This window comes from Filicampus tigris, chromosome 8 (assembly GCF_054856515.1).
Source record: "Filicampus tigris isolate MCC_2025a chromosome 8, RoL_Ftig_1.0, whole genome shotgun sequence".
Taxonomy (NCBI): domain Eukaryota; kingdom Metazoa; phylum Chordata; class Actinopteri; order Syngnathiformes; family Syngnathidae; genus Filicampus; species Filicampus tigris.
The window spans coordinates 3,865,470-3,886,406 of NC_141224.1; the positions used below are offsets into that span (position 1 = coordinate 3,865,470).

General features: G+C 49.2%; 1 protein-coding gene across 1 annotated transcript; it reads left to right on the forward strand.

The window, feature by feature from the left end:
• The first annotated feature begins 994 nt into the window (after positions 1-994).
• On the forward strand, positions 995-19,440 carry atp2c1 (ATPase secretory pathway Ca2+ transporting 1). Its single transcript, XM_086038104.1, has 27 exons — positions 995-1,158; positions 6,551-6,658; positions 6,729-6,845; positions 7,179-7,268; positions 7,352-7,387; positions 7,458-7,519; positions 8,968-9,076; positions 9,185-9,340; positions 10,401-10,469; positions 10,552-10,627; positions 10,699-10,765; positions 11,595-11,719; positions 11,791-11,888; positions 12,528-12,623; positions 12,701-12,790; positions 13,420-13,524; positions 13,836-13,992; positions 14,065-14,235; positions 15,634-15,731; positions 15,817-15,867; positions 16,047-16,213; positions 16,327-16,395; positions 16,632-16,748; positions 16,947-17,094; positions 17,231-17,326; positions 17,448-17,589; positions 17,850-19,440. Exons 1-27 carry the CDS (start codon positions 1,135-1,137, stop codon positions 17,969-17,971), a joined length of 2,766 nt encoding a protein of 921 aa, XP_085894230.1. The 5' UTR covers positions 995-1,134; the 3' UTR covers positions 17,972-19,440.
• The last annotated feature ends 1,497 nt before the right edge of the window (positions 19,441-20,937 follow it).

Here is a 20,937-nt window from a genome sequence, read left to right on the forward strand (position 1 = left end):
CTGGGTGTTGACTGACTGCCCAAACAGTGAGAGTCATGAAAAAATACATACTTTTACATTTTTAGTAAATTATGAAATTATTTGTGTGTTTTTTTTTTAAATTGAATATGAAGAATGGCATGATTGTGTATGTATAAGGAAGACCTTAACTTCATGTTATTCAATTTGTCATTTTATTTGAATATATGATGTGTCGGGACAGGAGGATTGTGCTCAGTGAGAGAAATATTAAGGCCCACCCTGATTTTTCCAGGCCCACCCATTAGCCACGTTCTGGCTCCGTCCCTGCTTTGTACTGTCTGTGCTGTGATGATGCTGGAAGCTTCCTTTCCGTGAGGGAATCCTTCCAACGAAGGTTTTAAAACATTCTGTCCGTTCATCCATCAATCCAAGTGATCCAACCTGTCCAGTTACATGCCGCTTTGTGCACTTATTTTGTGCTTTGTGTCGCAATCCGAATTTAGAGTGAGCTTCAAGTATGCAAAGTGCAAAAAATACCAATTATAAATGGAGAGAAAGAGAGAGAGAGAGCAAAGAAGATAAGGTCCTGTAATGTCCTCACATGTATTCTGAGGGGCCTTTTTTTCAAGGTTCGTATGGGATGAGGAATTGGACCCAAATGGATGTAGTGAGGAAAGAGTCTTGTACTTCAAAGTAATTTAACTTCATGACAACGAAAAGGCAAACAAGGGACTGAGATAATCAAACACTCATATGTTACTAAATCAACAGAAGTCCAAAATCACGAGGTTCAACGTAACAAAACAAACACTGGGGAAAGGCTAAACTTGGTGTAGCCATTGAAGAATGACGTCACACGAAAGTCAGTGAATTCGGGCTCCCTTTTTCCGACTTACTCGGATCTCCCAACTCGCAGCTCCCAGTTCAAAGGTGCGTCTAGTGCACCGGAAGTCGGAGCATCTCTTCGTGTCTTTTGATGTTGATGAACGTAAGCGCACGCTTTCCATAAAAGAAAAGCAAACAAAACAAAAGCAACCAATCAAGTGTAGTGCGGAAGTTCCGCTCTTGTTTTGGAAGCGTATCCGGAAGTGGAGTGTATCTGCTTGACATGGTGGACAAGAAGTGTGCCTGTCGAGCTCGGAGGCTCCGCGCCGTGGTGCGATTTGACGGAAGATGGTAAAGAAACGGGATCTGCTGGTAAGTCTAACTTGCGGCTCCGTCTTTCACGCTGTTGACTTGATCTCGGTGGAGCAAGGCAGGCGGACTGGCTGGCTGGCGGGCTGGCGGGCTGGCTGGCGGGCTGGCGACGGACCGACGCTCGTATCCGGCCGTGGTGCTAGTAAGGCGGAAGGATCGCTCGTTAGCTTCCCGCTGTTAGCATGCTGCTACCGCCCGGCCGCTAGGGAGCCGACGCTTGTCAGGCCGCCAGCCCGAGATGGGTTGGTCGGTAGCGGAAGGCTTGCTCGCAGGTTCATGGACGTCGACGTTGCGACAGCAGGCAGACAGGCAGGCAGGCAGGCAGGTAGGTAGGTAGGTGCCGATGCGAGCTAGCCATCCAGCCGGCTCACAGGTTGGGCTGCTTGGCATGTTTGCAGGTCACTATATGTTCGCTTGATTTTGCCATTCGCCCGTCTTTTATTTGGTTCCTGGTGTGACCCTCCACAAGAAGTTGTGTTATTATGTCCATCAAGCCGAGACGCCCCATGTGTACTTTGCCTGATGGTTGACGCATTAGGTTTGTTGGGACTGACAAGCGAACAGTCACTTGAGACATGATCAGACATTTCCGTCTGGTTGACCGTATCGTTCATTGACAACTTTTCAAGTTGCGTTGTTACAATGTTCCCACACGGTTGCCAAAAATCTGTGAATATTTGACCCCCCCAAAAAAGATTTCTAATTACCTATAGATACCACAAAATGGCAGGAAAAGTGCTATATTGAGATAAATAATAATCGGCAGGTTAATTGATTATTAAAATAATCATCAGTTTCAGCCCTGAAATGAAGCTCCTTAAGTCACATCAACATAGTTATCCTTGGCACCGAGAAAAAGTTTGTCTAAATGAAGCCCTCCTCATTGCATGTAAATATAGTTCCTTGGCATCAAGATGGTGGCAAAGCCCTTCTTTTGTCTAAATTAAGCTCAACTCACTATAGCTCAATATAGTTCCTTGGCACCAAGATGGTGGCAAAGCACTACTTTTGAGCCAAACGAAGCTCCTCAACTCACTGCACTCTGCAGTCATGTAGTCCTTTGAGCGAACGTTTGCCGACGACACCGCCCCGCTGTCATTAGCTTACCTCGGGCGGCCACCAGTCTGCTTACCGGGAGGGAGGTGCACCAGCTGGTGTCCTGGTGCAACCGCAACAGCCTGCAGCTGAACACCCAGAAAACAGTGGCGATGATGGTGGACTTCAGGAAGGTCACAGGCAACGCGTCAATTGGCAATGCGGCGTTGTTCCGCGTTGGCTGTCCGCTCATCGCCTCAGCATTGCCCTCGCTACCGACTGCGGAAAAGTGCAACTCTCTCTGTGTAGTTGAAGCACGTTCCCCCAACGCACGTGTGTTTTGATGGCACACGAGCCGCCAGCAAGCACATTTTGTCTGGCTCAGCCCTGTACTTAGACTTATTTTTGACATGTGAGTTGTGTAATACAGGCCGCTGGTCCGAGGCCCATTTGGAAGCGGGCCGCCCAGACGCGTGTGAATTTGAGAACATTGTCATATTTCCTAAGCTAGGTCAAGTCCTTCAAATCGTTCCCGAGGATTGTTCTCCAACAAGTGAAGCATCGCAAACCTTTTCCAGTAACGATGCATCATTTGATGTAGTTGACCAAGCGTCACTCTTCACTTCATCTATTTTGATAGCAAATGTTGAAGCCGTAATTTATTGAAGCTTACAAAATTGACTCCTGGCCAATTCATTTGGCCAAAAACCCTTCGTCCTTAAAATGATTCTTACAAACTGGGGCTCATTTTATCGTGGTACAAATCACTATCCAATGATAGCTCAGTTTCAATATATATGGGTGGTTTGAACCCTCTCTTTTTTTTTGTTTTGTTTGGATAATACCTACATTGTGTAACGTTTCGATCTCATGTTTTGGACGGGTGTGGTCGTGTTTCGCCGCATGCGTGCGTTATATTGCTCACCGTGGCCCAAGCGATGCTCTGGCCCTTTGTGAGAATGCTGAGAAGCATGAAAAGTCGCTGGCTAGGTTTGCTTGTGAAGGTACCTTTCACTGACAATGGCAAGAACTTCGATTCTCATTCTGTTATGTGGAGCTTTACTCAGTAGAGGCGCAACAATCAATTCATTGACAACGAAGACTGCGCACTACCGGTGATTTTAATAATCACAGTCAGTTGATTATTTTGTTGATTCATTGATGAATCTGATCAAAGTCATTTTTTTCCTTTCCATCACCTAATTGAAAGACCGGCCACGATTTCTAAGTGACGGCGCGGAAGCATAAATTGATGATGATTCCGTTCCTGGTTTGGTGCAAAGCCTCTGTCAGAAAATGGGCCGGTTGAAAATATTGATGAATATTTTTCAAAGTCCAAGCAGATGTTTGCAAATGTCATCTTTTCAAAGAGAATCACTCTGCTTTCTTGGACGACTGGCCAAATCAGAGATTTACTGTCGACAGGCGGGAATTGAAACAATTTGAAACATGGTTATGAAATGAATCGATGATGAAAATGTTTGTCGATTTCATTTGAGAATTAATTGAACTGATTAATTGTTACAAGTCTACAAAGTAAGTGGATAAGGCGGGATTTCCAATACAGCTGATGAGTTTTTTTGTGTGTTTTCTTGCACTTGTGCTTACCTGCTGACACCCAAAAAGCCCACAGGGGGTGGAACCCCCGCGCCCCTCCCCCTCCAGCCATCTCCATCCAAAAGTGACACTGCTTTCAAAGCGTGCGACTGGTTCCACGACATTGTTTGACGTCGTGTGTGTGGCGCCAGCGGTCAACGCCCGTCACACCCAGGAACCACCCTCGGGTGTGTGTATTCCCATGTGGCGGCTTTGTGGTCAACACAGCGCCACCGCCGCCCAAAAATAACCACACCTCGCTCACCCCGTCACCCTCCAAAAATCCATATCGACCGGTTCAAGGGATCACCCAGCCAGGACAGATATTTTTACAGCGCTGGATATTGACTGAGGGGCGTTGATCTTTTTGCAAATGTTAATTAACCCATTAAGGACGGGAGTGCATAACCGTCTTTCTACCTTTAAAGCCTGGAGAGCATATACGTCATTTTCTTTTTTTTTTTTTTGTCATCCAATTTTTGTTCTCTTAACCAATGGAATGCATCGGAATATACACGTGACGATATCGTGAGCCCGCAAAGGATGTTCTGGAATTCTTTCAAGTCATACTGGCGGACGCCATCAATCGCGGGAGCTTTGAAATGAGTAACGGCAGTGATATAGACGATGCGCTTGCGGACTTTGAACCAGTAGAACCAGTCGAACGTGATATATGGTTAAGATTAGGGATAGACCGATATGCTTTTTTCAGGGCCGATACCGATTTATTAGTAGTCAAGGCGGCCGATAACCGATATTTGAAGCCGATATTTATTTGTAGAAAAAAGGGGTAAAATCGTATCAAACTTATGAAAAATAAAACTCCAACACTTGATTTCCTTTAAATGCCTTTAAGCCCATGTTTATTAAACAACTTTAGTGATTTACTAGATGTTGTACGCACTGCACAAGGAACCAATCAGATGGTGCTTTGGGCGGGCCAATCTGCCTTATGCAGGCAGGGCCAGTCGTACAGCAAACAGAGAGAGAGAGAAACACGCTGCAGCAAGCACGAATAAAGAAGTTTTTAATTGATCGGCCTTAAAATGAAAAAAAAAAAAAAGGCCGATGCCGATAATCGCCAAAATGGCAAATATCGGTCCCAATAATCGGCCCGGACGATAATCGGTCTATCGCTAGTTAAGATATATGTTTGTGGACAATGACAATATCGACGTCTTTCTAACAAGATAGAGGATGGTAATTACTACTCGATTTTTAAAATTAAAAATAGTGCTTCTCTTACACTGACACTTTATTTTTACATCTTTGATTGAAACAGTAAAGATGAATAAACTCGGGACATGTGTGCAAGCCACATGTCTATGGTCTCAAAATCTCTTGGAATTAAGTTTCTGTCTGCTACAGGGGCTGAGATATGAATTATTTTGTAGGTGTTGAATTTCTGGGAAAACTTCAGGTTTTCAAGCGTAATCCCAAAGACGACCGACGGTTTTGGGGAGCTGTTGAGACGTTAACCCGTTGTAGGTACACTCTACCCACACAATCTTAATTTTGTGTTTCTTCCATCCCTCTTTTGAGCAAAATGTCAAATCCTGCAGCGAAGACCCAGGGTATGCACTTTGTTCCAGACTTAACCATGTTGTTTCTTTACTTTGTTTTTGACACTCCACAGCTCCACACAGTTGTGCTGCCCAGTCGTATAGATTAAAATCTGGTCAATTAAGACCTCCACAAAATATACTGTTGGTCAGCCATGTAAATTTAACTCTGGGCCTTTTTTTTTTTTTTTTGGCCAAATGAAAGAAGAAAACATTTTTTATATCTTTTCAAATTGAAATACCAACGAAAAACAAGTACTAGGGAGAGCATTCATTTTGATGCTTTCAATCCTCCCCAAAAAGGAAAGTGTGACTATGTCCCATCTGTCAAAATCTTTCTGAATCTGGTCCATTAATTTCCCATAAGTAGCTTTATACAGTTGAGAGACTGTATAAGGCACTGAACATTGCCCCAAAAAATGACGGCTTCCACGAACGCTGTTCTTTGTTTATCAGCAAACAAACATTTGACGTGTTCTTCTAAGCCACAAATATTTTGGCGAGAACACCAGTGCAAATTTTCAGGCGAACAAGGCGTGGTTGCCGTCACTTTTCCATCCATGACACTTGACAACTCATTTTATAATGGCCCTTTTTCTAAACAGACAGCAACCAAACCTCTCTAATTGTTCGTGGGTGATGCCAAAGATGCAGCAAAAAAACAGGTTCAAAACCTGTTTGCTACCATAAGAAACACATCCCCGAAGAGGAGGGGAAAAAAAAAAACCTTCTCGTCGTTGAATTTCTGTTTGAGTTTCTGTCCGCTGGATGTAAAATATCAATTGAATCTGGAATGGTGTTTCTGTGTTTTCTTTGACGGCCGTCTGGTCCAGGCCGGCTTGCAGGCACCATCAAGTCACCTTGTTGACGCTCGTTGAAGTTCCCACACACGACGTTGGGTAGCTGTTGCGAACCGATCAACATTTGACTGCCCACCGATGCGCGGGACTTACTTCGATGGTGCCGATGCCGCCAGGGGTCGTTTGGGTCTGAACGACGTAGTAGTTAGCGCTTTGGTGTTTACTGACTTGGGGCCGCCGGCTCCAGGCAGCGTCACCGTCGTCTCGAAAATCTGCAAAGAGTCTAACCGCAAATGCAAGGGTCGGCCGGACTGATATTTTTCAGTGTTCCGCACATGACGACGATGACATGTCGCGAATGACACTTGTGACGCGTGCGCGCGCGTGTTTGTCTTGCAGCTTTCCCACACGGATGCCGAGTGCAGCCACGATGACATGATGGTTCCCGTGCTGAGCTCCAAAAATGCCAGCGAGCTGCCCGTCAACGAGGTGGCGTGCGCCCTGCAGGTACCCGCCGTCGCACTTGCGCATTCATCAACTCGAGGCCGCGCGCCTTGAGAGTTGCCTCGGCTTGCAGGCCAACCTTCAGTACGGGCTGAGCGAGGACGAGGTGTCGCGACGCAGGATCTACCACGGCTGGAACGAGTTTGACATCAGCGAGGACGAGCCGCTATGGAGGAAGTACATCTCGCAGGTACGCGCGAAACCGCGTCGCCGTTCCCGTCACGGCACAAGCGAAGCAAACGTAGGGGCGGCTAACGGCTAACCGCTACCGGCAATCAACGGCTCTGGTTTTCCGCGCGCGTACGTGTGTTGGTTTGTGGTCGGAAATGTTCCTTTATTTCATCATAAAATCACACATTGTTTCCATTTCGAATGTCTATTATATCATCTTGGACAAATTTAACGAAACAAGCTGCGCGACAGATGCGGCGAGTCATCGAGCAAAAATAAAGTGGCCAGTCGTGGCGTTGACGTTGCGATGCGCTGCCTCCTCCTCCCCCCCCCCCCCCCCCCCCCCCCGCAGTTCAAAGATCCGCTGATCCTGCTGCTGCTGGCGTCGGCCGTCATCAGCGTCCTCATGCGGCAGTTTGACGACGCCATCAGCATCACCGTGGTACGGCAAGCGCACCGGCACGCCACTTTGACTCTGTTAGCGTTAGCATTAGCGCTCACCGCCGCGTCCGCCTCTCCCAACAGGCCATCATCATCGTGGTCACCGTGGCCTTTGTCCAGGTGAGTCTGCAGGCGGCAAAGCAGTGCACGGCGGGAAACGTCACTGCTGCTCTTGTTGTTTATCGGGCAGGAGTATCGCTCAGAGAAGTCTCTGGAAGAGCTGGGAAAACTGGTCCCGCCGCAGTGTCACTGGTAGGCCCGCTGCTCATTCGCCTCCGCATCTTGTTTGTCCTCCTCGTCCTTGCTGGAATTTGCGGAATGAGTTCAGCTGCGTTTGGAAGCACTTCACAGCGGCCGCTCGCGTCGGCCTGGGAGATGCACCCTCAATCTCGATTATTATCACCATTTTTCAACTTTTATTTTCAAACTGCCACTTTTAAAGCATCTGGAGTAGCGATAGACCGATTATCGGCACCGATATTTGGCTTTTGGACGAACGTCGGCATCTGCCTTTTTTAAAACTCTCGTAAATTGGTTAAAAATTGTGGAAATCAAAACAAAGATATGTGAAAGTTGAGCATTTCTGTCATTTTTAAATTTTCATTACTGTAGAAAATTACATGGAGCAATTACATTTTCATTTATCCTTTTTAAGACATGCTGACAACTTTTTGTTGAAATTTTATAACAGAGATGCAGATTGCCAAAAATTTCTAGAAATAATAATTTAAAAAAAAAATCAACATTATGCAAACCTGAAACATTGCTCAATAAACATGCTTAAAGACATTGCAACAAAGTTAAGAGTAAAATTTTCTTTAGATTTTGATGCCAATATTTTCCTTTTTACTGAAAACGAATATCATCTCCAAATATCGGTTATCGGCCTCCTTGACTACTAATAATCGGTATCGGCCCTAAAAAAAGCATATCGGTCTATCTCTAATCTAGTGAAGACTGAAGGATACATAACTGAATTCATTCCATCTCGGTTTGAAATCAAAGTGTTTGAATTTCCAGATGTGTGCCAACTCGCACGCCCACGCAGTTAAAGCAACGTGTTGTGTTGCCGTGCCATGTTGCCTGGACCGCCCCCGCTGACTGAAATCGCATTTATGTGTCCTCGCGCTCGCATTGCGGACTTCAGTTGACCAAAGCCAGAAAACAGATCGGTGATGTTCGCCATCGTTGACGTCACTTTCAGTCGACAGCAGAGGGCGCTACGGCGCAAAATGTCAACCTGAGATTGATGAAAAGAGATGACTTCATCCGCTTCATTCTTAAATAGGAATCACAATACAGTGTGGTCTTTGGACTAGTTGGGGCCCATCCACCATAATATGGCAAAGAAAAGTTTCACTTTAGCACCCTCTTTCTATGTCTTGCTCACTTTAGCAGCAAGACATAGAAAGAGAGCATACAACAGCAGGTTCTGGCTGACGAACTTTAGTCGGGCACTTGCTCCGCCCTGTTTTCTTGCACTTCATTATGTCATCCGGTAGAGCTCAGTGCTGCCCCCATGATGTAAACTGGGACTTACTGAAGTATTAAAAAAAACACACAAAAAAAATAATTCTGCTAACGCGGAAGCGTTTGCGAGTGGGAAATGTTGGTAAGTAGCATTCAAAAGCAGGTGAATGATGCAGCACAATAATCCTTCCATGTACTGATGATGATGATGATGGTGGTGGTGGTTTCAGCATCCGCGAAGGTCATCTGCACAACATGCTGGCCCGGGAACTCGTCCCGGGAGACACCGTGTGCCTGGCGGTGGGAGAGCGCGTGCCGGCGGACCTGCGCCTCTTCGAGGTGAGCGCACGCACGCTCGCGTTGATGTCGCTTCCGCTTCTGCCACTGAACGCCCCCCTCCTCCCACCCCCCCCCCCCCTTCCCCTCCTCCCCCACCCAACGCGGCAGGCCAGCGACCTCTCGGTGGACGAGTCCAGTCTGACGGGGGAGACGGCGCCCTGCTCCAAGTCTACGGCGCACCAGCCGGCCGCCAGCAACAGCGGCATGGCCTCCCGCGCCAACATCGCTTTCATGGGCACGCTGGTGCGCTGCGGCAAAGCCAAGGTACACAAAACGACAGACGGGCAGAAGGACAGTCAGATAGGTACACGCCCTCGTCGTCCCGTGAGGGAAGGCCAGTTGCCACGGCAGCAATATTTGCACAGACTTTATGCGCTTGTTAGAATACCTCAGCCGTTTTTGGAGTTATGAGCCGTGGTTTAAATTGATGCTATGTGTTGGGAGTTTAGAACGAGCTTCACATGCGCTACCGCTCGATCTGGGGGGGGGGGGGGGGACAAAAAGAAAAAGCAGGGATACACTTTCGTCACAGAAACAGGAAATAAGAACATTTGAAAGGAGCTGCTGTAGGCATCAACTCACGCCCAGGCGCTCACATGCAGACCAAGGCGGGCCAGCTAGACTTCAGCTTCCGATGTCACTGACTTGGCCACGCCCCTTAACTGGACACATTTGGCCCCACACACACACACCCACGTGCAGTAACCAATTTATTTTTTGACCTTCGATTTGATTAGATTTTTTTTAATTACAAGACGGTGCTGAATTTCTTGATTTAAAAAAAAAAAAAGAAAAAAAAAGTGTTGTTTGACAATCCATCTGCAAATGAAAACTTCCCAGCTGTTAATTGGGAAAAACCTCGCTTTTTTTATTTATTTATATTTGTATTATACAACAAATAGTGACTCAAGTATATTTGGAAGCTCCTCGGTGTGCATGAGCGGCTTCCAGGAGACAGTTTGGAAAAAAACAAAACACTCACACAACAACTGCGGCGCACCTGCGGATCTCTCACGACGCTAACGTGCTGCGAAGCTAATCAGGAGTCACTTTTGTACACGGATGCAAAGTGATCAAGTCAATTAGAATACAGCCAGCGTGTTGGTCTGATTACGCAATCAGGTGATGATTGCGGCTTCCGATCAGCTGAAGACATTCAGCTCATTTTTTTTTTTTTACATCTACATTGAGCGGGACAATTCTGGATGGCGGCAAAGCGCCGCATCGTCCGCATGTGACGACGCATTGCGCATAACGTGTAGCACGCGTTGACGTCCGCCGCTGCCCGTCTGCTAACGCGACCTTCCTTGCGCCGGCTCGGCAGGGCATCGTCATCGGAACCGGGGAGAACTCCGAGTTCGGCGAGGTCTTCAAGATGATGCAGGCGGAGGAGGTGCGTCCCCGTCCGGTTGGCCGGCGCGCTTCGGCGCCGAGACGCGGCGGCCCGCTGACTGGGTGTTTGTGTTGGGCGGCAGGCTCCCAAGACGCCGCTGCAGAAGAGCATGGACCTGCTGGGCAAGCAGCTCTCGCTCTACTCCTTCGGCATCATCGGTCAGTCGCCCCCGGCTCGCCGGCTCTGTTGCGGCTCTTGTGGCTGATGGCGCGGCGTGTGCTTCCCGCAGGCGTGATCATGCTGGTGGGCTGGCTGCAGGGCAAGAGGATCATGGACATGTTCACCATCGGCGTCAGGTTAGCAACAAGAGCACCACTCGTTGGCTGGCAAAGCGGCTCCGAGCGCAATTTGGCTCAGCTGGTTGAGGGAGGAGCCGCCGAAGACATGAAAGTGTTTTTTCATTTGACGCGCAACTTGCGTCCGATTGTGGGAAGACGATCGGCCCGTCTTGTTTTCGTCAAATGTCTGCTAGCACCGAAAGTCTTTCGCGTGACTACAAACTGTAGCGAAAGCGCGCAACATGGCCTCAAAAAAAAAAAAAGCGCTGTTTTTGTCAGTAGCTGTTGGAATACTAAAGGGATGTGATTTTGGTTCTGATCCAGAAAATGGCGAGACGGCAACTCTTCTGCGCTATTTTTCTTCTCGGCTTTAGTTGTGGCTGCAATTTCAAATGAGCAAGAAACGGACGAAACGAGGGTGTTCTCTTCATTTTTGCCACGTCTTGGCATCACTACCTTGGCTTATTTTTTATAGTCCATGCAAAACACTGGTACCTTTTTAAAAACCAAAAACTCCATAAGAGCAATGATTTATATTTCACACTTTGACTTTGCTGTGCTCGTATGAGGTTTCGCTTGTTCCGCCATCTTGTCACGTATTAGCTCAGCCTAGCACAGACATCTGACGTACAAACGCACTTAATCACTTGCCCGTGCTTTTAGTTTTTTTTTATGGAAACTTTAAATAGCGATTATTAATACCTACGAATCGATTCGGAATCTTTTTAATACGCCGAACGATGCATGGAAAAACGATTGTCGTTCCCGGCCCCTAGCGACGTTGCCGCGCCACGTGAAGGCGAGTGTGCCACACGTAGTTGCTGCTAACGGCGCTCTCTCCCCGCAGTCTGGCGGTGGCGGCCATTCCTGAGGGTCTCCCCATCGTGGTGACGGTGACGCTGGCGCTGGGCGTCATGCGCATGGTCAAGAAGCGAGCCATCGTCAAGAAGCTTCCCATCGTGGAGACGCTGAGTAGGCGCGGCGCCGTCGACGCGTGCGCTTAAGCGCGCCCGCCTTGTGACCTGCCGTTTGTGCACCGGCAGGCTGCTGCAACGTCATCTGCTCGGACAAGACGGGAACGCTGACCAAGAACGAGATGACCGTCGCGCAGATGTTCACGTCGGACGGCGTCCACGCCGAGGTGGACCACGCTGGCCTTTGCTGGCCTCGTCTCGCAGCGCCTCCCCCGACTTAAAGAAGAGCTTCTTCTTTTCTTTTTGTTCCTCTAACTGCTTCTACTCATCCCCCTGCTTGTGCTCCTCCTTGCTCTTCCACTTGTTGTTTTATTCCCCTTCCGTTTGCTCTTCTACTTATTCTTCTTTGTGTTCTTTTTCTTCTTTTACTTGTTTTTTTTTTTTTTTTCGGGGGGGGGTCTAGTTGTGTTGGCGTTATCCTTGTTTTCCTTCCTCATTTTCGTCCACTTGTTTTTTTTTTTCTTTTCTTGCATGTTGAGATTGAAATTGTCTTCAGTAATGTATGCAGGAGACCTTGATTCGCTGAAAGACAAGTGAAAGAACAAGCATCCAAGTCACATACCGAGACTCCTCCCCTTTCTCGCTCCCTTTCCACGTTTGTAAGTGAAGGCCCAGCAAATCCCAAAACTGCCCTGTGTTTGATCTGACAATCTTTGGCCCAGGAAGATGTCTCACCAGTCTTTCAGATTCAAAAGTCTCCTGCAAAATTGACACTTAGGTGAAAATGAGCTGGAAAAGAAGCCCTGATTGTACTTTTTTTTCGTTGTTGTGTGTGTGTTCTCCTGCTGACTGTTGTTTTGGTCCAGGTGACGGGCGTGGGCTACAACGGCGCCGGAGAGGTTTTAGCCGATGGAGAAATCGTCCACGGCTTTTCTCACCCTTCGCTCAGCAAGATTGTGGAGGTCAGCCCACGACTAAATAAGGAATAGTGATCGATTGATGATTGCTTGTTAATGTCCGTATGCGTGCGTGCGTTCAGGTGGGCTGCGTGTGCAACGACTCGGTCATCCGGAACGGGACTCTGCTGGGCCGGCCCACGGAGGGAGCGCTCATGGCCCTCGCCATGAAGGTAAGAGGACGCGCCGAGCCGGACGCCTTGGCTCCCCCCCAACAGCACCAAAAGCCTTTTCATCAGGGACGTCAAATCCATAATCGCCTCATGTTGCATATCGCTGGCGTCGGGCTGGAACGTTTTTGCGAAAGGTGCTATTTTTCATGAATAGAAGCTAGTGGTCAGCGCACACGTGTGGCCCGTGCTGCTATTATTTTTACAAATGATTGCGCAATCCGTAGCGTTGAAAATGGCTTGCTCACTTTGACGATGCAATGTTAAGGACTGACCAGGTGAGGCGTTTTCGGGGTCTTTCTGAAAATGGACGCTGGAATCCGCCCAGCGGCAACGATATATGTAACAAATTGACGAATCACTCGGTTTGAAATCAGGCCAGTAAAAACTTGGTTGCTCAAATAATAATATATTCGGCGAGGTGCAGAGGCCAAAATTCAGTCCAGGAATTGTCATCGCCGACACATGCCAAAAAGTAATCTTCGTGGAGTGGGGTGTTGATTTGTGGGCCACAGTTGTGACTCCAGATGAGTGGGCGGCTGGCTGTGTAGTGCGCCACCTAGTGGACAGGGAGCCATACCCGAGCCAGCCATTGACTTGTGGTTCCTGTTCCTGTTCCCGCTGGGTCGCAGATGGGCCTGGAAGGCGTTCAGCAGGAGTACGTGCGTCTGGAGGAGCTCCCCTTCACCTCCGACAAGAAGTGGATGGCGGTGCGCTGCGTTCACCGCACACAGCAGGTGCGTAACGTGGCTAACGTCCGCACACGGGTGACACGTGTCAGTCATGGCGTTGCAAGACAAAATGTTGGAAGCCTTTGAAACCTGCTGTTCATTTAATTCATAACTGCACCACACGATATAGTTTCTTATACATCCAGGTAAGGAAAAAAAAAAAGTAGCCTTTGCCGACTCTTGGCTTAGAGGTTCGCATCCTTTTTCTTGCGATTTGTATTCGTTGAACCATTTTTTTTTTTTTAATCCATCGGATTGGCAATGTGAACGTGTCGACGCAAGCGTAACTGTCTTGTGATGTGTTGCCCGCGCGGCAGGACAAGGCGGGCGCGTTGTTTGTGAAGGGCGCCTACGAGCAGGTGATCCGCTTCTGCAGCTCCTACAACAGCCGAGGGAGCGCCTTTCCCCTCACCCAGCAGCAGGCGGAGCTCTACCAGCAGCACATCAGCTACATGGGCACCGCCGGCCTCCGAGGTCCGCACGCCAACTTCGCGCCGGCCGCCTCAGCCCGACCCCACCCCACCCACTCCGTCTCTCTCCCCTCAGTGCTGGCGTTCGCTTCCGGGTACGAGATGGGAACTTTGACCTTCTTGGGCCTGGTGGGCATCATCGACCCGCCCAGGTCGGGCGTCAAAGAGGCGGTGGGCACGCTGATCAGCTCGGGCGTCGCCATCAAGATGATCACGGGAGACTCCCAGGAGACGGCCGCCTCCATAGGTCAGACGGGCACAAGAAGCGTGCGGTGCTCTCGTCGTTCTCGGCAACCGGCTGCTGTTTGCCGAGGATGTTTGACTTCAATTCCAAAAGGCTTCTTGACTCGCCTCACTTTGCCTCGGTGGCTGCGTTCTCCGCCGCTGGTCAGCAATGGCGCAAAGTCGCCCGGCTCACGTTAGGGCCGGCCGTCCTTCCCGTTGAATGAGTTCAGCTTTGAGGGCAGAGACGTCGGGACATTGTTGGGCAGGCCACGCGGTGAGGCCTCAGACCTCCTCCCGGCGACAGACGGCCTCTCTAGTGCCAGCGAGATGGCTTCTGTTAAGCCTCTCGTTCTTGACGCGGCGTGAATGTCCCTTCTTCTTCTTGAGAGAGAAAGAGAGACTTTCTTGATCCTGTAACAAAGAGCTACATTCACGCACAGTGCCCAAAGCCAAGCAGAAAAAGACACAAAGCCGAGGGCAGAAAAGCAAAAACTACAACAAGTGAAAGTCTCGCTCCCGAACGTCTCGCTCCTGCGGCGCTCGGAGAGGAAAGTGTCAGTGCGCCTGATTTTCTGGGTCGCGCAGAGGACGGCTGCCGTCACCTGCGATGAACGCCATCATCCTCCCTATTTCACTCTCTGCCAGATTCACGTAATCCAAGGTGCAAACTTGGACGTACAGGCGCATGCGCGCTTGACTCAAGATACAAACAAACTGTCGATTGGGGACCCGAAGAAGTTGTAGGTCGGTTAATCGAAGGGGCCTTTTGGATTGAAGTCGAAACGTCGTCAACAGACAGCAACCGTCCACTTGCGTGCCTTCAACCTTTGTGGATGCGCTCCTCCTGGCTTAAAGCGGAAGTCAGCGCAAACATACTTTTTTCAAGAATATGTTTTATGCAAGCCCACTAGTTGAAACAGGGCATTCTGATAAATATAGCATTTGTGGAATATAAGTTAAGTAGCAAAATGCACTTGTTTTTAGCCATCTCGGGGCCATTTTGTCTTCTGTCGACTGAAAATGACATCACAACTGCTCACAACGACCAATCACAGCTGACCTGTTTTCTGAATCTGAGCCGTGATCGGTCGTTGTGAGCAGTTGTGATGTCATTTACAGTCGACAGAAGACAAAATGGCCGCCCCCCCAGAGATGGCTAAAAACGAGTGCATTTTGCTACTTAACTTATATTCCACAAACGCAATATATATCAGAATGCCCTGTTTCAACTAGTGGGCTTGTATATAACATATTCTTGAAAAAAGTATGTTTGCGCTGACTTCCGCTTTAAAACAAACGAACAAAAACAAAAAAGCATACAAAGGCTGGCGTTGTGTTTTGAGAAACCGATGAGGATAAAGCAGTGTAACATCCGTTGGCTTTCTCTTAACTGTGTATGTGTGCGTGCGTGCGTGCGCAGCCAGTCGCCTGGGCCTGTGGTCGAAAGGAGGCGAGTGTTTGTCAGGAGAGGAGGTGGACCGGCTGGACCTGCAGCAGCTCTCGCAAATTGTCCCTCGAGTAAGACGCACTCGTGTGTAACATCCGTGGCGCGCTCAAGGCAAGGCAAGGGCCCGCCTCTGAGCACATCTTTGTGTGTGCGCAGGTTTCAGTCTTCTACAGGGCCAGCCCCAGACACAAGCTCAAGATCGTCAAGGTGACAAACACAAAAGCACACCTGCACAAGGCAAACGCGCGCAAAATGTCATTCACGCGGACAGACACGCACACACACACACGCGCGCGCGGCGAGCAAACGAAAGCAGAGCCGCCTTGGCTTGATTCGAAGTTGCCGAGCGTAAGAGTAAGCGGTGGCCTTTTGCGCGGGCGGCGTAGTCCCTGCAGAACATCGGCGCCGTGGTGGCCATGACGGGCGACGGCGTCAACGACGCGGTGGCGCTGAAGGCGGCCGACATCGGCGTGGCCATGGGCCGCACCGGCACCGACGTCTGCAAGGAGGCCGCCGACATGATCCTGGTGGACGACGACTTCAACACCATCATGTGAGCCCGACCGGCCCACTCAGACTCGGGGATGAGCCCGCGATGGGCCTCGGCTCCGAGCGGACCCGCCCGCGTGCTCCTCACGCGCGCGTCTCGCTTTCTGTTGCTTGCAGGTCAGCCATCGAGGAGGGAAAAGGAATCTACAACAACATCAAGAATTTTGTGCGCTTCCAACTCAGCACGTGAGTCGTCTCGTCTCGTCGTGTCGCGGCGCGCCCTCCAAAATAAAACGCAGACGCGATGCCGGCTTTGAAAGTCAGCCCAAAGTAATTGCGATGATCGATGGGAGGAAATCGTAGAAAAAGCAAATGAATCGGCTGTTGTTGATTGTAATACCGATGAAGTGACGAGTTTGCAAAAGAGAAGCGCTGTTAGCAGGCCACCGCCGTTTCCGTGACCTCCCTTCCGCCCCCTACAGGAGCATCGCGGCACTGACCCTGATCTCCTTGGCCACGCTGATGAATTTCCCCAACCCGCTGAACGCCATGCAGATCCTGTGGATCAACATCATCATGGACGGGCCGCCCGCGCAAAGGTAACCAACGCTACGTTGAAACCTCAAACCTAGGCTTGAAGCCCTAAAACTTGCTTAATACCCTATCCTGGATTTGAAACCCTACTTTAGCCTCTGTGACCCTAGCTTGAAATTGCAACGCTGGCTTGAGAGTCGAAGTCTGGCTTGAAATGCTACTTGGAGGTCCTTATGTGTGCGTGCGTGCGTGTGTGCGTTCAGTCTGGGCGTGGAGCCGGTGGACCGCGCGGTGATCCTGAAGCCTCCTCGCAACGTCTCCGACAGCATCATCACGCGCGGCCTCATCGTCAAAGTTCTGGTGTCGGCCTTCATCATCGTCTGCGGGACGCTCTTTGTCTTCTGGAGAGAGGTCGCGACCCTTGACCCCACCCCGCCTTCCTTCCTTCCTCCCTCCCTCCCGTCCGCCCGTCTCCTTCCTTCCTTCCTCCCTCCCTCCCTCCCTCCCGTCGTCCTCACCCCCGTCGTCTCCATCTTGCGTCTTGCAGCTGCAGGACAACGAGATCACCCCCCGAGACACCACCATGACCTTCACCTGCTTCGTCTTCTTCGACATGTTCAACGCGCTCAGCTCGCGCTCACAGGTGAGCTCGCTAGCCATAAAACCGCCAGGATGCATTTGAGCCATCACCAGATCCTTGCTCGAATACGTTTGGGTAGCAGCCAATGATGAAAGCCTGCGCTTGTGTTTGTGCGTACGCGCAGACCCGTCTGGTCCACGAGATGGGCCTGTGCAGCAACCGCACGTTCTGCCTGGCCGTGCTGGCGTCCATCATGGGCCAGCTGCTGGTCATCTACTTCCCGCCGCTGCAGCGCGTCTTCCAGACCGAGAGCCTCAGCGTGTTTGGTGAGCACACAAAAAGCCTCACATTTGCCCAAAATTGCCGAGTGTGGTCGCAACGGGACAGACTGAAGTGAGGGGGACAAAATGGAACCGTTCGGGGGAAACAGTGACCCCCAGTGGACAAAATAATACCTGCACCTCACATGCGCATGTCATTGTATTGGGATACCAAATCCATTTTTATCCAATCGATTGGTGGGTTCATCGGTAGAATAGTGGCTTCTCCAAATTTATTGCATGTCACTTTGTCTCCTGTTTGTCAGACCTGCTGTTCCTGGTGGCGCTGACGTCGTCCGTGTGCGTCGTGTCGGAGGCCATCAAGAGAGCCGAGCGGTGGAGAAGCGTGCCCGGGAAGGCGCCCGGCGACTGCTTCCATCAGGTATGACGCAAATGGGCGCCCTGAGGGACGCCCCGCGCCACCTGGAGACGGCGCTCAAGCGGAAGGAAGGACAAAACAGCTCAAGCCCCTCGCTCGCCCCATCAGCCGCATTCCTGCTCTCTCCCGCCCCCTGCTGTCGGGCACCCTCTTTCTTCTTCTGCGCACCGAGGCGTCCGCCGCCACGCAGGAAGTGACATCGCAGCGTCACAAGTGTACAGCGCTTGGTCCTCGCGTGCGCTCTGATTGTGCCGAGGTTGACTCTCTTGAGCTCTCGTCATGGCGGAGGCGCGGATAGGTGTGTTGCGAGGACGTCGCGAAGCACGCCCCGGTCGGGCGGCCGCAGCAAGTGACAAGCCTGCAGGCCGAGGTTTTACTTGTATTGGATTCATCGTTTCAGCCCCACACTTCCCCCAAACCTTCCATGGTGGTTCGTGACTAGGGAAGGAGTCAATGGTTCCCGACACAGCCACTTATTCAGTTGGCCTCTTTTGGCTGTCAGCTGTTAGCTCAAGTCAGCTATGTGGTCCTCTTGATACAAATGCCTTTACACTGAGTCGAGAATAAGTCAGTGATTCCCACCACAGATGGTTATTTAGTTTGACTTTGTTGGCTATATTAGTCGTTATTTGAAGAATTGTCTCCGCCCTCGAGGCAACGACATCTATGAAAACACTGTAGAGTGAGTGACTTTGTTCGCCATCATTCACGCTTACCCTGCATCCTCAACAAGAGGGCTGAAACGATGAATCGAATACTCCCTAATCCACCCGAAGAAGTGAAATGCAACAGAACTGCTCTTCAAAATCCACAAATGTCCTTGGATCCACTAGGGCGACGCTGGAAATGACAGTTTTGGCCGTCATCCGTCACGGCGGCGCAGCAGGCATGCTAACTGTTAGCCAGTTAGCATGTCGCGGCCCAAGACGCTAAGATGCCAAAAGCGAGGCCAGCGGGTGTCGTCAGAGTCCAAACTTCTGCAGGGTTGGCGGTGTGCCTTAGAGGAGCGCTCGTCAGGCCCTTTTCCAAAGCTTTCTTTGTCTGGTGCGGGATAGCAAATCTGTTTGGGGTTTTTTTTTCCTTTCTTTTTTTTCATGAAACAGACTTTTTAGGGGCTTTGAATGAACCCATTAACAAGCCACTCGACCAATCAGTAGAGGAAGCAAAGATTCACTTTGAAGGACCACCCATGCCAGATCAACTTGTTTTTAAAGGACAGACTCATTTATGTTGTCGTCAAATAAAGGTTTACAGTTGAGATGAGGATGGAAAGAAAAAAATCATACAAAAGAATCCAAACATCAGGTAAAGCAAATGTTCCCGCATTTTCTGTTCTATTTTTTTTTTTCTTTTCCTATTTTTATTTATTTATTTTTTTGAAAGTCCAAGAGAAATGTCAACCCTTTGGTGGAGGCTCCTATTTTAAAAACTACTGATTTTTGTTGAAAGTGCCCAAAGGAAATAAAATGCAAACTTTTTTTTGTGTGTCGCTTGTTGAAGGGTTCAAGTGCCGTGTTCCTTTTAAGCAGATTAGGGGAGGACACTTGAGATGGTTTGCACAGTTTGCCGTCATTGCAACATGCATCACCTAGTTGACCGCAGAAAAAAGGGTAAGCAGCACATTGTCACTCCGGTGGAAACCTCATATGGACAAATATCCCATTCTTTTTTTTTCTCACAAATCCATTCATTCGTCACCATATGCAATTTTAACCGATTGATGCAATTTTAACTGGCTGCCACGGCGAGGAATTTGTCAAAACCTCCTCGTGAGTGGTGGTGGCTTCTTTCAGCTGCCCGTCGTTGACCTGTTCCCATGATTTCGTGATGACTTTTTAACTTTCTAAATAGAGAAGGAAAATCTGTAGCCTGATTGGCTCTCGTCACGCACATTTCACGCTGCCGATTGCGCAAATGTGCTGCCAGCTGATCGTTCTCCACAGCAGATTCCGCGAAGCGTACCAACTTTCAGGGAAACCAGTATCACGGAAACCGTTGTTCAAAAGCAACAACGACCATTTACAGTCCAGTGATGTGAGTGAGTCAGAATGAATTTGGGAGACGCTGTCGCGCGTACGAGTCTTGAAGTTCACAAGCCTCAAACATTGTTGACGTGGATGTAGGGATACTGCAATGATCAAGTGAACGAAATTCAGCTGCAATTACACCCAAAAATAGGAGCCGGAAATAAGACAGACAGACCAACAACGCAGCAATCTTATAAATCCGACATAGATTTAATTTTTTACTCAGGTTAACACACGTTTCCTTGTATGCAAATAAGGCTGGGCAGCGCTGGGAGCACGCAACTCCATTGTGGTGTTGAGAGCTCTAAATTCCCACTCTCTGTCTAACTTGAACACGCTGCCTCTCAGTTGACGTGAGTCACTTTCACCGGTAAAAAAAAATACGTCTGCTCAACGTTATAATTAAAAAAAGTATCATTTTCTCCACAAACATTTGTAAATTTACCTTCCTCCGTCCGCGACGTGGGTACCCTTCCGTCCTCGACCCTCCGTCCTTATTCATAAAAATAATCGTCCTCCGACCCCGTCCGTCCTCGTTCTTTTAAAGCACTTCAGTCATTACATTTCGTTGGTCGGCAACAAAAAAAAATTAACAAAAAAGCAGGCTCATGTCTTATGCACATCCACTTAATGGCTGGGAGTATTATGAGTGGATTGAATTGCTTCAACTGATTAACCAAGATAACATTTAGCTGCCAACACAAGACCGTGTGATGTGATAAAGACGATGTGGAACTGAGCAAGCCAGGGGACATCAGGAGAATATTATAAGATTTAGTAATAACGCAATGTTATTGTGTTTTATTGCAAAACTTTTTCGTTTTAATACGTTTTCACTTTTCAGTTTTTATAAAAGAATTCTAGCAAAATAACGCAAGGTTATTTTAAGAGGAAACAAAGGCACTTACGTGTCATTTACGGGCGCTGGTGAGATTTTTACGGTCTAAA